The sequence below is a fragment of the Colletotrichum fioriniae genome, assembly GCF_027942845.1.
Source record: "Colletotrichum fioriniae strain IMI 355084 chromosome Unknown scaffold_9, whole genome shotgun sequence".
NCBI classification, from domain to species: Eukaryota; Fungi; Ascomycota; class Sordariomycetes; order Glomerellales; family Glomerellaceae; genus Colletotrichum; species Colletotrichum fioriniae.
The window spans coordinates 1,736,160-1,752,454 of record NW_027076845.1 but is presented as its reverse complement, the minus strand read 5'-3'; the positions used below and the strand labels follow the sequence as shown (position 1 = coordinate 1,752,454).

The following is a 16,295-nucleotide window of genomic DNA, read 5'->3' as shown; positions in this document are numbered from 1 at the left end:
GCAACGAAATCTGGCAAGAAGGCGGAAATTGTGAACCGGCAAAGAGGGCGGCATGGGATGGGCCATGGTGATGCCATCAGCTCGGTCTGCAGGAGGTTGGGGATGGGATTGCTGCAAATCAGCCAGTGCCAGGCCCCCTTCTGCAGCCTGCACTCGCACCCGCAGTGCAGCGCACATATTTCCAAGGGGCGGGCGGTAGTGGCGACTAGACATGGGTCCTTAGTCGCTGCGTGCCCAAAAACTAGGGACTTTTCATCAGACCTGATACTGTCAGACTATCCGTGGTCCGTCAGACGTACAGAACAGAACAGAGAGGAGTCTGACCTGAGGCGTGAGGGCCTTCTCCCACGCACCTCACCCACGGTGCAGGAAGTGGTCGGGTGTCATCAGAGACGGTAACGCTTTTCTTCGGGCGGTTCGGCGGACCCCCAAGCAGCCTCCAAGGGTTCCATGACAGGCGGCCAACGGTCGAGGCTGATTCGCTGACTTTGCAGGGTCCCGAGGCGGGGCCCCACCGAACCTTCTCGAACCGGCCCGCTGGGTTGCAGCGAAAGAGAAAGAAGGAGTCACCGTTGGTTGCAAACGCCCCGATATACTGATTTTCGTCTGTATCCGAGCCGGGACGTCGGACGGACAAGACATGAGGTGACGGCAGGCGCCTTTGGGCTAGTACCTACCTTCAGGTACTGTAGGATTTTAGGCTTTTACGCTGCTGTCAGTTGGGAGCCAATTCAGATGTATTGTTGCCCGTCGACAACAACTTCACTGAGTCCATGAAATCCGTATGGTGACATCCGATCTTCTGTTCGTCCTTCCATAGTTCTACCCGTCACATTCACTGTAGCTTTTTAGACAGGTCATTTGGGTCCCTGCAAACGCCTTGACGCCATCGCCCTCTGGGGGTCCCGTCTGGAGATGGAGACCCTCTCAATGGAGGCTGAACAGCTCAAGCTCCCCTCTCGCGAAACTAAAGCCTAGCCATCATCCTAGTCTATTTCTATTTTCTAGTCAGTGGAAAGTTCAGGTCCCATATTCGTATCTTTCCATACAGACATGCGGAGACACGATACGGATACCCAGACGACTTTCAACCTGGGCCCCTTGGCAAGCTCGGCGAGAGTTCTTGCGCCTGGTATACCATTGGTCATCGGCCACCAGAGAAAAAAGACAACAAGAAATAGGGTGGCTAGGAGACGACAGCATACCAGGTCAACACTTCAACAACGGTCCAGTGGCGGTCGTCCGACGATCCCCTTCATCCACTACTGTGCAGGTATCACGGTAAACAAGTTGCGGTCCCCAAGCGTACCATTGGCTCCGCGGGGACTGCCAGTAGTCAACGGGAGACGGGACTGGGCCGTTTGGACAAGCTTCTTGTGGGGTTGGGTTTAGTGGCGGGCGTATCTTTTTTTTCCTGTCTTGGTGCTTGAGGTGAGTTGAGGTAAGGTATTTGGTAGATGCCAGGTGGTGCTTGGTTACATCTACCTCGCATGCAGAGCTCAGCACACGCAAGTAACACGCAGTTCTGCATGTACTCGATACCGAGTTGGGTTGACTGCCGTTGGTGATGGCCTCTCCCCAATGGGAGCTGCCATGTGCCAGTTACCCAGCAGGGCCGTTATTGTGCATCCACGTTTGAGTTTCTCTGCGGTCCTGCTTGTGCACTGGTCCAGGGAATGATATCTCCTGTGCCTGCCGGGTAGCTTGTGGGCGTAAGTTTTGTACCATAATCCGTATAATGTACCTATTTTTGCATGGCAAGCCGTGTATGGACAGCTACCTAGCTAGCACATTTTCCACATCACGCATAGCCAGCCCAGCACATGGGCATACGGTGACCTTGTCCAGTCTCCGTCTCCCCCGTAATCCATAAGACACTGGACAGTGGACGGATAGGCAGACCAGTCAACAGGCCTGGCAGGCGGGAAAAAGCAACAAGATGAGGATGGAAGAGTGGGAGGGGGGGGAAATTGTGCACAGCTGATAAATCTACACGAGTCCCTCTCCCCGGGGGTGGGAGAGACAGCAGCCACAGCTAAGGCTCGTCTCGCTTGATGAATCCTGGGATTTTCGGTATTTCACCTTTGGCCTTTCTTGTCCCCCTGCCTTGGATTACCGAAAGATGACAACAGAAAAGCAACTTTGTGCATCCCGCTCCTAAAGCTTCTTCTTCCTGCTTTGCTTGCATCGTTACTTGCCTCTTCCTCTCGAATCTTTTGCACTCTCTCGCTCTCTCTCCACAGATCCCGCCCCTCCCCTCCTCTATCCATCGGCTTTGCCCAAAAGTCACAGATACTTTTTTTTTTCCTACTCTGCTTCCTCACTCGAAAAGCACCCTGCAGCTTGCGCCGGCTGTATCTCCCCTCCAGTGCCCACTCCGATGGGCTGTGTGTCTTCTCGCCGAGCCTCTTCTCAATAGCCTGGGCTTCCTTCCTCCTTTCCCTCCTCATCCGCCCTCACCTTACCTTGCCCTCCGGGAGCAGCCAATCCGTCTTCCTCTTCTCTCCTAACTTACTCTTACTCACACTTCAACTCTCTCTCGCTCACTCACACCACACTGCCTCATCATCGTTGTATTCGTCGGGATTCTTCGATACGAACGAATAAATTGGGACGGCCATCTGCAATCAACTTCCGCACCAGCCGCTCTCTCCCGCATTCATCCATCCGAGTCAAGGCAAGGTTCCGCTGCCTTCCACTGGACGCACCCAAGCAGCCCAGAAAAAAAAAAGTAGCAGGTGCTTTTTTTCCGCACTCTTGCCTGCCTGCCCTCCTTCACTAGGCCCGTTATTGTGGTTTGGGGAATCTGGTGCACAAGCATAACCTTGCATCGAGGTGTACCGACCCTCCTTACCTAATTAACCAACAAAAAAATAAGCCTGCGCATTCTTTGGTTCCCCTCAGAGGGTCGCTTGCTTTATCAATGAAGCTCTTCGCAAAGAAATCGTCCAAGAAGCAAGGCCAGGACGACGACGACAACCACCAAGAATCGAGCTACTTCCCCTCCTCTGAGGCCTCTTCTCCCACAAAGTCGCCCACAAAGCCCCGGTCGCCCATCAAGTCGCCGACAAAATCCCCCACCAAAAAACCCTCCCAACCTGCATCCCCAGGCCCTCGGGAGATAAAGCCGTCGCGCACTTCCCGCACCTTTGGCCGACACCCCACCGATCCCGGCTCACGAAGGAGCAGCAAAATCGACCTCGATTCTCACCCCCTCAATCTTCCTCCTGAAGAACGTGCAAAGAGACTTTCTGCACTCTCAGCCATGAGTGGAAACGCCATGGATATCGACCGTGAGTCGAGCGCGGCGCCTTCTTCGCCTCCTGCTGCTGCCGCTGCCGCTGCTGCTTCACCCCAACCCTCTGCGCAGACTTCCTTCTCCGTCCCCAAGCCAAATGGCATCAACACCAATATTAACGGCAACGGCGATGCTCCAGCCCCTCCCCCTCACAAGTCCAACCCCTCCAGTCCAGTCCCCACGACTGAGGACGAGGCCGAGGCCTACAAGGCTGCTGGCAACAAGTTTTTCAAGGAGAAGGACTACAAGAATGCCATTCTTCAATACTCCAAGGGTAAGTGTTGTCGATTGCAAATTTGTATAGGCTATAAATTGACAAGTCTGCTCCAGCCATCGAGTTGGTCCCCGATTCGGCTACCTATCTGAGCAACCGCGCTGCTGCATACATGTCCAACACCCAGTACGAGTATGCCCTCGATGATTGCACCCGTGCTTCCGACCTGGACCCCGAGAACCCCAAGATCCTCCTCCGACTCGCTCGCATCTATACCAGCTTGGGTCAGCCCCAAGAGGCCCTGCTCGTTTTCGGCCGCATCAACCCTCCTCCTTCGGCCAAGGACCAGGCTCCGGCCAAGGAGATGCTGAAGCACGTCAACGCTGCACAGGGTGCCCTGAGAGACGGCACTGCTGGATCAATGGTGCTCCACGCCCTTGACCAGGCCGAGCGTCAGCTTGGCTTCGGAGCCTCCAGACCCCGCAAGTGGCAACTGATGCGTGGTGAGGCTTACCTCAAGATGGGTACCGTCAACGCCCTCGGCGAGGCGCAGAACCTTGCCATGGGCCTGCTGAGAGGCAACAGCCAGGACCCCGAGGCCCTGGTGCTCCGCGGTCGTGCCCTCTACGCTCAGGGCGAGAACGACAAGGCTGTCAGCCACTTCCGCAAGGCCATCAGCTGCGACCCCGACATGCGGGATGCGGTTAAGTACCTCAGAATCGTCCAGAAGCTCGACCGCATGAAGGAGGAGGGTAACCAGGACTACAAGATGGGTCGTTGGCAGTCCGCCATCGAGAAGTACAGCGCCGCGCTCGAGGTTGATCCTGCCAACCGTGGCACCAACTCCAAGATCCTGCAGAACAGAGCGTTGTGCAAGATCAAGCTCAAGGAGTACGACGCGGCCATTGCTGACTGTGAGCGCGCCATCAGCTTGGACTCAACATACCTCAAGGCTCGCAAGACCAAGGCCAACGCATATGGCCAGGCAGGCAAATGGGAGGATGCCGTGAAGGAGTGGAAGAACATCCAGGAATTGGATCCTGAGGACCGCAGCATCGCTAAGGAGGTGCGCCGGGCCGAGCTGGAACTGAAGAAGAGCCAGCGCAAGGACTACTACAAGATCCTCGGGGTTGAGAAGGACGCGGATGACAATCAGATCAAGAAGGCCTACCGCAAGCTGGCCATCATTCACCACCCGGACAAGAACCCCAACGACGAACAAGCTGCTGAGCGCTTCAAGGATATTGGAGAAGCCTACGAAACCCTAAGTGACTCTCAGTAAGTTGATACGTGTGTACATTGTCCAACATTTGCTAACCACGTCTGCAGGAAGCGTGCCAGCTATGATAGCGGCGAGGACCTCATGGACCCGTCTGACATGTTCAGCCACGGTGGTGGTATGGGCGGTATGGGAGGCATGGGTGGCATGCACGGCGGCATCGACCCCGAGATCCTCTTCAACATGATGGGAGGTGGCGGCGGCTTCGGCGGCGGTGGCGGCTTCAATGGAGGCGGCTTCCCCGGCGGAGGTGGTGGTGGTGCGCACTTCAACTTTGCCGACGGTGGTGGCCGCCCTCGCGGAGGTGGCGGTGCCGGCGGCTTCGGCGGACGCGGTTTCAACTTCTCGACCTGACAATCCGAGTCGGAGGAAGAAGCAGAAAGATCCGACGAGTCAGCAGAGTCGGGGCGAAATACGGGCGGCTCATTCGCTGCAAAGCCGATGAAGAGCCACACGAAGCGGCGCCAAGAAGAAGGCGACCGGATTGTGGACAAGATTCGCCAGTATGGAATCTGGATCGTGGCCGCCCTGGTCCTGGTCCCGTTCCAGCTCCTGTTGCTGGTAGCGGCAGCTATGGGATTCGTGTACATTTGCATCATAGGGGCCCGGAAGCTGGGCATACGGCTCCGTGGCGGGGAATAAGTTTTGTGTTGTCTTTTTTTTTCGACTGCAGATCCGGATAGACTACAAACGCACAGAAAAAGTGTCACGGGCGGCGTTTTTTACCCAGGCATCGATCGATCCAAATCGTCCCTATTTTCGTTTCTCCTTACCACAACTTTTGTTTTCCTTTGCACACCTTTACAACCCCTTTTTGTAGAGACATACCAGGGAGAGAGAGGGAAGAGGAACAGAGAAAGAGAGAAGAAGAGTTCACGACCAAACAATATCCCCAGAAACCAATCTGAATTTCATGACCGAACCTGGGGAAAGGATGGGTTGGAAGGCGTCTTGCATATCTCTTTGAAAGGGGCTTGAGTGATGATGCCCGACAAAATTTTGTCATGTGTTTCTTTTTTTTTTGCGCGCGAAGTTAGGCATAGTTGATCAGCTGGTAATTAACTCTGCAAATGTCGCGTGGAATAGACATGTGCTAGCACTCAGGCTTGATTTTGTTGTCATTTATATCCGTTATGACTCTTCCGTGTGATATGCTTTTCATACGCCTGTCTGTCTCTGGGTATCAAACTCCATGCGCCTTCCTTACCAGTGGGCACCCAACTCTGGCCCCTTTCTTTTTCCAACTTGTGCTTCTTTTGTCCGCCCGATTTATCTCTAGACCTCTCCTGAAGCTCGTAAATCAGATACCTCCAACAACAGCGCACCTCACAGCCCACCAGGCTTCCCACTCCCAACAACCTTTCCCCCTCCAGCACCCGCCCAACATCCTCCCTCAACTCCGGCATCCCCCTCTCGACATGATCCGCAAGGACATCCCGAAACTGCGCAAACGCATTCATTTTCCCCTTCATGAGCTGATTCCCGCGCCTCACAAGCTCCACAAACTCGCGCGTGTAGATATCCGGGTTCCGCCCGTTCTCGACGTACTGCACCAGCTCGGGCGGGATTTTGGGAAGCGCGCCGGGGAGATCGGGGAGGGCGGAGCGCCTGCTGTGGCGGTCATGTGGACGCGCTGGAGGGAGTGCGATAAGGCTTGGACCGAGTCTGCGAGGGCAGGGGGCGGTGGGCGCGGAAGGGGTTGCGTTGTAGGTGGTTACTTGGACTAGGATTTGGTAGAGGTCTTGGATTGTATCTTTGAGTTGCTCTGTTTTTTTGGGGGATGTGTGTGTTAGTGTATGCTTGTTTGTTCGGAGGACGGGTTGATGGAAAAGGTGGGAGATGGAGTGTTGTACGTACGTTCCAGCTCTTCGGGGGTCGGTTTGTCTAGCGGCGCCATTTTGGGATGCTGGTTTTCGCGATGCCTCGCTGCGTTTTTGACTTATGTGTAGTTCGTCGTAGCTAGATGGAGGGTAGCAATGCGGCGCGGATGGGAGAAGCGGCTCAGTTGAGAAACGGTTGATGGAAGTTGTGGTGGGTGAAAGTGAGGTTGCGCTGTGAGAGACGAGGCTGAGAAATTCACGGGATGCAGTGGAAAGTAATCAAGGTCGAAGTTGCGTTTGGACCGGATTGATGGTTGGATGGATGGGTGGATGGAATTGGTGCTAGCCAGTTAGCGGGATGGGCCGGTGGCACACACCTTGTGGGTGAGTGTGGGGGCACTTGCAGGGATGTCAAGTGCGACTGCAGACGGGGTCCCTTGCGCGACCAAGGCCGTTATGTCGTGACCCCGGTCTTTATTTGTGAAGGAGCTTTTCAGTCTTACAACCCCTCTACATAAATATCAGAGACATGTTGTTATGGCCAGCTGGCTTACTTATGCTTCTTGACTCAGCTATGCTGTTAATGCTCTGGGCAGAACTCAAAAGGTTGTGAGACTAGCATGGAGGCCTCTATTGCTAAAGATACATCCTATTCTCGAATGTTTCCCGCATTCCGCACTATCACTAGTGCTAAAAGATACTTGCCCGAGTGCTATTCCGTCTCTAAGGCCGGCATGTTTGCCCCGCCGATTTGCTCACTTCCCGCTGAACAGCTTCCGTAAAGCCTGCAGATTCCTCTTCTTCACTGCTTCACCGGGCGAGTTGGCCCCATCCGAGAGAAGCCCCTCCGTGCTCTCGTTCGGGCCGGGAGTCGGACTGCTACCATCATCCTCAGTCGCATGAGCTGTATTCCTCGACACCACCAAGCTGGCCCTGGCATGACTGGGCGGACTGAACGCTGACATGACTGGCCGTGTGATTCGTGGTCGCGGCGACGGGGACCGGATGGGATTGTACCGCTCCAGGTACTCGGACGACTGAGGCGGGGGCGTTCGACGCATGGCGTGACGCCGTGGGACACGAGCAGGAACCAGTGGGCTCTGCGGCCGCACGCGCCGTAGCTGCGGCTGCGGCGGCGGCGGTGGGGTATTGTACCGCGTCTGCTGCTCGGAGGGCGTCTCTGGCGGAGTGACATAACCTGACGACGTCGTCGTGTCCGACTTCTCGAGGCGGGACGCAAATCGAGAGGACGGCCGCTTGAGGGGCTCGTTGCTGACCCACGAGAGAGGCGGTGCCAGTCGGATCTCTGACGGCGTCCAGATCGAATGAGACCTGGGTGGTGTTTGCGGCGGCGAGGCGGAGCGGACCGGCGTAGTTGGTCTGATGGTCGGTGTAAGTGAATTTGATGACCCCATCGAAGGGGTCCCGGAGATTGACGTCGCCGGGGTCCGCGAGAGTCCAGATAGTGGATGAGACGCATGAATTTCTTTCTGTTCTTCGCTGACCACTTGCTCAAGGCCCCGAAATGGCTGCATCCATATCGGTATAGGCTTCGTCGGACTTGGCTTGAACGCAGGCTGGCCGATGGGATCGTTGATGGAGACGTATATCGTAGAGTCTCCGGGTGGTGTTGCCAGATACCCTCTACTCTCGTCGTGGGATCCGTCTCCTATTCGGCGGAATAATGACGAGTCTGGGCTGAGAGACCGGATAGACTGGTGTAAAGTCAGCATCAACCCCCTCGTCATACTTAGACAACTTACCGCCGGAGCCCTCCTCAACAGCCCAGCTCTGCTCTCACCAGCACCCCATCTCGCACGACCAAGCCCCCCATCAACCCTTTCAACCCTCTTCAACCCCTTTTGCACCACGTCCTCCCCCTCCGTACCAACACAACATGCAGCACAAAGCGGCACCACCTCCACCTCCTTCATGTTCCCCTTGCCCTCCGTCCCAGCAACCCTGCCAGCCATGCTCCTCCCATCCACACCGGCATTGCGACCCTCGTCAAAGAGGTCCAGCACAGACAGCCCTCGGTAGATGAGCTTGCTCCCGTAAAACATACACCCGTAACACGCGCGATGCCAGAAGCACTACCCCAAGCTGACGCAGTCGTCCCCGCGGTAGACGATCTCGCCGCAGACCCAGCAGATGGCCAGGTCGATCAGCGCGGCGTAGCAGGGCGAGCAGCTTAGGCGGGCTTCCCGGCCAATGACGTGTGAAGGGCCGTCCGAGGGCTGGAAGCAGAAGGTACAAGTAAACAGGGTAGGCGCCGTTGATGCCATATCTTGTGGAGGATGTCCTGGTCTAAGACGGTCATGAATAATCCCTGTTGTAATAATGAATGGACGTCGGCACTGAAGTCTGCGGAGAAGTCTAAAGAGAAAATTCACCGGCAGCATAAGAGTACGTCAGGAACTGTCTCTTCAGAGGCAAGTACCTCGGAGACAGGCAGTGGTTGTAACTGCTATAACAATCCGCACGTTGTCCCTTCTCATGTGTCCGATCAAGCCGCCCATCGCAGCTGCTGCAATTTGACAAAGGTCATTTGTCACTAACCCGGTGCAAGACATCAACAATCAACAGTTTCTTCTCTATTATCTTTGTCTATCTTACACATATGCCCCGCTATTATGAGAAAATGAGATAATGTTATATCGCAACTAGTCAACACAGACAGACTCGATGCTCCCCAAAGTTCGCCTGGCATAGCGCCATTTCCTTAGTCCGATGCGTATACATAGCAGAAGGGGCCGTTCACGGTATCCATGGCATCGCGAAGGGACAATTCGGCGCCCAGAGGTCCCATGTACATCGCATCGTCGAGCGTCACATTGGCGCTAGCCGGCTGGTTCATGGTGGTGTTGGTACCGAAAATGGTCTATGGCTGAAGTTAGTGTCACGTTCATTGATCATCACAAGGTAGGGAAAAGATAATGAGCGGAAAACAAGTAAGTGAAAGCAGAGACTGTGGGTTGAAAACTTACCTGGCGATTCTGCCAGTCCAAGTTCTGCCAGATCCAGTAGAGACGGTCCATCTGAGCGTGGTGAAGGTAGAACACGGGATCACCGGGGCTGAGGTAGACGTCGCTCGAAGGGTCCCCTCCCAGCGCATAGTGTCCGCCCCCGTGGACGCCAAGCTGGCCTGTGCCGACATATCGCGAATCCCCCTGCGCGACAGCTTGGAATCTCTCAATGTCACCAGCGTCACGGATCAGGTCCGTCGTGTTGCGGAGGCTGGCCCAGCGCTGGAGCGGATAGACGTTGAGATCGCGACGCAGGCAGCGCGGATTATCGTCGGTAGGCGTGGCCGAGTTGTAGGAGGTGACGTTGCCGTAGTCCGGCATGGCTTGCGGGCCGAGGTGGACCGTTTGGTTGGCAAAGGGCGCCGATGTTGAAGCCAGGCACCCGCCGCCCGTACCGGCGGGGAGGACTGTCGTGGTGTTATCCCACGCGTTGACGAGGACAAGCCCTTGGTGGGGAGTCGGGACGCCGTCGCTGCCCATCGAAGTCGCGGAGCCGTCGAAGACGGGGCTCGTGGAGAGATTGGCTGTGTCGAAGCCCCATTCCCAGTAGGGGAAGGATCCTGGCGTAATGTTAGTCGTGCTTCTCTCGCTTTGATGTTCAAGTGTGTGTCTCAAAAGCGACGAGCGTACCGTTGTAGCCGCACTCCGACTCCAGCTTGTTCTCGTATGTCCAGATATAGTAACGGTGCCAGAGGAAGAACGTTGCCTGAGATGAGTACTCTGATTAGCCGGGGGTTCTCCCACACATACAAGAAAATGCTTCGTATGGGTTGATAACCTACCGACAGGTGGACGTAAAGCGTCGCTGCCTGATGCAAGGCCACAAAGTCATCAAACATTGACTTGGAGCCGGCGATCTCGGTGTACAACTCCGGCTGCTGCTGGAGGCAGGTCACGGCATCGGTGTACCTAATACGCTCCTCATCCGGCATGTTTCTCCTGTAAAGGAACGCACAGTCATTATCAGTCAACAAGTTACTTCCCTATCAAATGGCTTTGTCCATCTTCTTTCCTCTTTCCACAAGACTGGGCCATGAACAAATCAGATCCAAAAGACTGGGATCAAGAGACTCACCACTCGCGACGGACTCTGACATTGTCTCTTGTGCACTGGGCGGTCCCGTTTTGACCGGACGCTGTCGCGTTCCCGAGACGAGCGAGGACGTTGCTGTAGGCCTGCTTGTTGAGATCAGACAGCACGGCGCCCGAGTCGATGGCTTCTTGGGTGTAGTTCGTCGCCCTGGGCGCCACCACGAGACCGGAGACGCCTCCTGGGAGCAGCAGCGTGAGCGCTGGCAAGAGGGCCGCGAGAACGGATGCTTGAGGGAGCATTGTGAGATCGAGAAGGGGAGTGTTGGCCTAAGCGGAAAGGAACGTTCTAGAAAAGAAGCGAGCGTGTGCCGGCTTGGTATGGCTCTCTACTGCTAATAGAATATACCGAAAAAGGGTATGTGGGGAGCTAGACCGAGGATTGAAATGTCTTGCTTGTCCAAGCATCTTCCTCTCGTCGAAAGAGTGGTGACTGGCTCTACTCTTTATACTGAGTTGGGAATCCGTAGTATCTTGCCAAGAGAAAGGGTAAACATGTCGTGTCATGGGCTCGGCGATGATCAACCCGTTCGAAGCTTCATTTGCCCCTCTGCTACCCTTCTTCTTCTTCTCCTTCCTCCTCTTTCAGAGGGGTTGACAAGCACAACCAGCTGCAAAGCTACCCGGCTAGTCGGGATACAGGCCCACCGGGATCACGACGTACAAGGGGGGAAGGGGAGGAAAATAGACAGACATGACGACGCTTTCATGGCTGTGAGTATACGTGTACAGGTCCATAGGAAAAAGAGGGTAAAGACGGAAAACGCCAAGGAGGGTGGTTAAGAAGCGCGGCGTAGTGTTGGAAGTGAAGCGGAGCCAAGAGAAGTATGTGAAGGGCCCGCCGGTTGGGCGAGGGCCAAGCCGGACAGCCGCGGTCTCGCGTTCGGGAGCTGAGGTGTGGTGTGGGCGGGATGGTGGTGGTTCTAGTCTTCCGGGTGATGGGAGAAGTCCGTGATGGACGGCGTGATTCGAGAAGCCAGGCGGGGGAGAAAGGCAGAGTAGTAGTGAAGGCTGTGAAGCAGACAGGATAAACCGCATGCTTCGTGGACGGTGGACATTGAAGACGTGGTCGGCCGAGCGAGGCGGAGGAGGTCCGAGCCAAGACGATGGGAGAGTGATGTGCGATGTGCAAAAGGAAACGAAAGGCTGCAAAGGAGAGAAGACCGCCATGTTAGCAAGCGCCGTCCGTCCTCGTCCCCCTCCTTCGTTTTCGCTCTCTGCTCACAGTCAAAGTCTAGGAAAATAGATGATGCTGGACGTCATGGTGGTTGCGGCCGGCTCGATCCGTTGCGGTATTCAGATATCCTTCGTGCCAAGAAAAAGGCGATTGAAGGGCTGCGTGTGTATTCGCTGATAGCAATATAGAGTGTGAACTAGTCTAGTAGACATGTTTGGACCGCGGATCGAACCACGATTGCCAAAAGCTTGGATCATTCGGTAGGCTGCTCGGCGTCAATTACCCTTTGACGAGCGTCTTAGCCAATGAGGAAGAGGTCCAGGACGTCGTTAAAGTATGGTCTTGGCTAACCTTTTCCCTCTCGGTCTTCTATCCCCCCCTCTCCAGCTTGCCCGCCAGCCTCAGCCTCAGGTGCAGGCCAAGTCGTCGCCCATAACCTTCTTCATGCCCCCCCAGCAAGCCTTAGTTGAAAGAAGGAAGGAGGTACATGGGGGCAGTGGAGATGTCAGGAAGACAGAAACAACCTTGTAGGTTAAGTTGTGAGATATCGGACGAAAGGTGGGACCTGGGGTGAACGGGGCTGTGTAAGCTCAGATAGAAGGACGAAAACGTTGTTGTTTACGTTGACGTTGCCGATCCTCATCGATAAGGGGACAGCTCCACGGCTCCACGGCGCCGAGGTCCGTGGCCCGTCGCGCTCCGGAAGGCGGGAGGCTCGCGGCCGGGAAGGAAGCGACGATCGGTTCGCTGACTCGCCAAGCCGGACACCTCGCTTATTTTCGGCGGGGGGTTGGTAGGGACGCTTCTCGTTGTTGGGAAGGTGCGTACCGGTTCGTCTCCCACTCTCCCACTGGTTACACTGCAGGCTGCCACTCGAAGCGAGGATCTGAGCAGGACCACGTAATCCTGTGATGAATCACTGCAATCCGCTCTTTTGAGCCCGGAAAAGCGAATGGGAAAAAAAGGAAGAAAGTGACGAGAGTACGAGAATTGGGATTTGAGGTTTTCTTCTCACAATTGAGACGGTTCTTTGATGTCTGAAAATTCCAATTTCTTTCCTAGAAAACGCCACGCTCAATGCAAAATCAAAGTACAGCACACTAACCCCTTTGGTGTGTCTTCTTTTTATAACGGTTTTTGGATGGAACATCTCTTCTCAAGCTTGCCTGCGAGCGTCTAGGCTCAACGGCGAAGCGAGCTGGTAACGAGATCCATGGTAGGAAACTCTGCTCGGACATTTGACTACTCTTGAGGCAACGACGATAGGAGATGGGTATAAGGTGCCTTGCATCTAGTCGCGCGTCTTTCTTTGTCCCCCGCAAAGTTTGGAGAGAAAAAAGTCAGTAGTCCCCTCACTGGAGAAGCTCCTCGCAGGTCCAATCCTCGTAGCTATTGGCGCGCAAGGTCAGCCGGGCATGGTTCAAGATAACGGTGCAGAATGTCCACGAAGCTTGCGTGGACAGCCCCGGGGAGGGGTTTGTCGTCCGGCACTTACTATCCGTCGGGCATGTAGCGGCGCACAATGAGAGGAATCTTCTTCTCTCGGAGCTCCTTGATCGCGATTTGAAGAGGATCCGTCTCTCCTTCCAAGTCCACCAACACCGGTGCATTCATACTAATCCCATGCATTAGCTTGTTTCTGTCCTGGTGCATCGCGAGGATTTCATCGCGGGGTATCTGCTTTTGGTGGGATTGCGGTTGTACGAACCTGATCTGCAGGGCGCGGGTGCCCAGGATGCGGGCGCGCTCGTACTTTGTCATGTAGGGAGTCGTCGTGCGCTGGTCATCGGGAATCTTCTTGTCGCGGTGCGACTTCTCGTTGCCCTTGCCTGCGTTCGCTGCCGCAGAGGGGTCACCCGATGCAACGACATTGTCCGCGTCCTCCTCGTCGCCCTCTGCCCTTCCAACTTCTTCGTCGTCCGCAGGAACCTCGGGATCCCAGTAGTCAGCAGCCTCGTCCTCGTACATGGTCTCGTCGCTGTATCACGGTTAGCAGTCGCGCCGCAGCCTGAAAGTGCACGTATTCTTACCCTCCGCCAACATCGTCATCGCCGAAGTCAGACATCTTGAGGTTTCAATTGATGGGGTTGATGACTTCCGGAGTGGTGTGATTCGTTGCTGCGTCCTGGTTCCTACGTTCGTCGCGTGTTGTTGGGTTGTCGCAAGCGGACCGTTTGCTGGATCCAGCCGTGAAAAAATATTGACGAGGCTGCTGCGATGGACAGAGTCCCCCCTGGTGGGTCCGCACTAGTCTTATCAGCAAAAGGAAAAAGCTTATCCGGACCGAGTCGACCCCGGCCCCTCGTGCCGTGGCTGGTGCAGCGCACAAAATTTCGCCAGACCGCCTGGGAATCCGCCAATTCTGCCAGGAAATAAGTTCACCAGCTCTCGAAAACTTTGGCAATCGATGCTCTTTTTCTCTTCGCCAAGGCAAGGCAGGCAATGCTCGATCTCAATCTCTCCTCATGACGAAACGGAAGGTCCAAGAGGCGGAAGCCTCCCCGGATCTGAAAAGATCCAAGGTAGCGGCGCTGGAAGACACCGGTTGGTGAGCCCGCTGTCGAACTACAACTGGTGCGATTTGGCTAACAGGATGGGAGGGAAAGCTGCCAGCGACGACGACGACTACGATGATACTGCCAGCAATTCCGGCTCGACCGCCGACGCCGAGGTGGAATCTGTCATGACAGGCCAGACCTCCGTCACCACTCGATCCCGCAAATTCCCCTCAGATCTCAAGACCATCCCATGCACGTATCCAGACTGCGACAAGACGTTCAACCGGCCCGCCCGCCTGGCCGCCCACCTCCGTTCCCACACGGATGACCGACCGTTCAAGTGCACCTACCCCGGCTGCGACAAAGACTACCGCGAGGAGAAGCACCTCCGCCAGCACGTCAAGGGCTCCCACACCCAGGAGCGGGCCTACGTCTGCACCCACGAAGACTGCGGCAAGTCCTTCCTGACGGCGACGAGACTGCGCCGTCACCAGGACGTCCACGCAGGCCAGGAGCGCTTCCGGTGCCGCGACTTCCCGCCGTGCGCCCAGAGCTTCCGCAAGCACAACACCCTCCAGCGACACATCCGGTCGGAACACCTGGGCACGCACGCATACCCGTGCACGGCACCCGGCTGCGGCGCCGGCTTCGACTCCCAGGGGGCTCTCCGGAACCACACCAAGCGCGACCACAGCGAACCGCAGTTCTGGTGCGAAGAATGCGGCGGCGGCGACGGCGAGACAAAGGTCGGCTTCACGTCCATCTCGCTGCTCCAGGCACACATTCGTAAGGAACACCTCAACTGCATCTTCTGCGAGTACAAGTGCACCGGGCAGTGGGAGCTGGAGAGGCACGTCGAGATGCGCCACTCGGGCATCCCCGTCGACGCCCGCAAGACGGTCCCCTGCACGTGGGAGGGCTGCGACAAGAAGTTCACAAAGAAACACAATCTCACCGTCCACATCCGCACCGCGCACGAAGGATTCCGCTTCGTCTGCGGCGAGGTCGACGTCGCAGGCTCCCCTGACCTGGAGACCTGGTCCAACGACCAGGGCTGCGGCGGAGGCTTCGTCACAAAGGCCAACCTCGAGGACCACATCCGCTATGTCCACCTGGGTTTGGAACGTCCGGTGCCGAACCAGAAGCCACCCAACATCATTGACGATCTCGCCGGCACCAAGCGCACGATCCTCTGCACAATACCCGGCTGCGGCGCCCGCTTCATCCGCCACCACGACCTCCAAGTCCATCTCGAGGACCATCCTCCACCGGTGGGGGCCGCCGGCGACGGTGACCCGCAGATGGACATCGACGCAGCCCTCGCCAGCTTCGCAGCAGGCAACCCCAACGGCGAAGCCGACCTCGCGCCCTTTGACGGCAACCGCGAGATGCCGGAACTACCCCTATACGGCATCATCCCCGGCGTCACAGACTTTGTAGGCGGCGACCCAGGTGGGCCGAACGACGACTTCTGGATCGGTGCCGCCGACGACTTTGGCACGCCGCCGCAGACGTGGCAGGAGGAAGAAGCAGCCATGCGCGCGCTCATCGACGAGGACTTTTCCCAGTTTGTCGACCCTGCGCTAGGAAACATCGTCTGATAGGGGGAGGCGGGAAGCAGACAAATGAAGAAGACCCAGCAATTTGCAACATGATTTTGATGACAGTATTAGATACCCGGCCACGGAAAAGGTGAGCCACGACAAAAAAAGAAGCCTGATAGATAAAAACGAGAGGGCCACCAAAAAGTTTGTTGCTTTTTAACTTGATGAATACTATGTGTATAACTATAAAGGACGAAAATGGAGGAGGTGCTTAGCTACTAGCGCTCAAAAGATATCAAGAATACTGCGTTGAGTCCAGCCGTTTACCACTCTAGTTATTTTCGTCTTTC

The 16,295-nt window shown here is 56.0% G+C and overlaps 5 protein-coding genes across 5 annotated transcripts; 2 read left to right on the top strand and 3 right to left on the bottom strand.

Moving 5' to 3' along the window:
* Positions 1–2,923: 2,923 nt before the first annotated feature.
* Positions 2,924–5,145, top strand: N0V96_007914 (uncharacterized protein; the record flags this gene model as incomplete). The annotated part of the gene is made up of 3 exons (XM_053194303.2): positions 2,924–3,572; positions 3,629–4,790; positions 4,842–5,145. 3 exons carry the CDS (start codon positions 2,924–2,926, stop codon positions 5,143–5,145), a joined length of 2,115 nt encoding a protein of 704 aa, XP_053048153.1.
* Positions 5,146–7,366: 2,221 nt separating this feature from the next.
* On the bottom strand, positions 7,367–8,026 carry N0V96_007913 (uncharacterized protein; the record flags this gene model as incomplete). Its single annotated transcript, XM_065758162.1, has 2 exons — positions 7,367–7,991; positions 8,022–8,026. The coding sequence occupies 2 exons, from the start codon at positions 8,024–8,026 to the stop codon at positions 7,367–7,369; spliced, it is 630 nt and encodes a 209-aa protein (XP_065613304.1).
* A 1,307-nt stretch (positions 8,027–9,333) lies between these two features.
* On the bottom strand, positions 9,334–10,969 carry N0V96_007912 (uncharacterized protein; the record flags this gene model as incomplete). Its single annotated transcript, XM_053194301.2, has 5 exons — positions 9,334–9,492; positions 9,599–10,197; positions 10,268–10,343; positions 10,420–10,576; positions 10,713–10,969. 5 exons carry the CDS (start codon positions 10,967–10,969, stop codon positions 9,334–9,336), a joined length of 1,248 nt encoding a protein of 415 aa, XP_053048151.2.
* A 2,428-nt stretch (positions 10,970–13,397) lies between these two features.
* RPO26 (subunit common to RNA polymerases I, II, and III) lies at positions 13,398–13,968 on the bottom strand (the record flags this gene model as incomplete). The annotated part of the gene is made up of 3 exons (XM_053194300.1): positions 13,398–13,518; positions 13,612–13,881; positions 13,934–13,968. 3 exons carry the CDS (start codon positions 13,966–13,968, stop codon positions 13,398–13,400), a joined length of 426 nt encoding a protein of 141 aa, XP_053048150.1.
* A 528-nt stretch (positions 13,969–14,496) lies between these two features.
* Positions 14,497–16,002, top strand: N0V96_007910 (uncharacterized protein; the record flags this gene model as incomplete). Its single annotated transcript, XM_053194299.2, has 1 exon — positions 14,497–16,002. The coding sequence occupies one exon, from the start codon at positions 14,497–14,499 to the stop codon at positions 16,000–16,002; it is 1,506 nt and encodes a 501-aa protein (XP_053048149.2).
* Between the last annotated feature and the right edge of the window lie 293 nt (positions 16,003–16,295).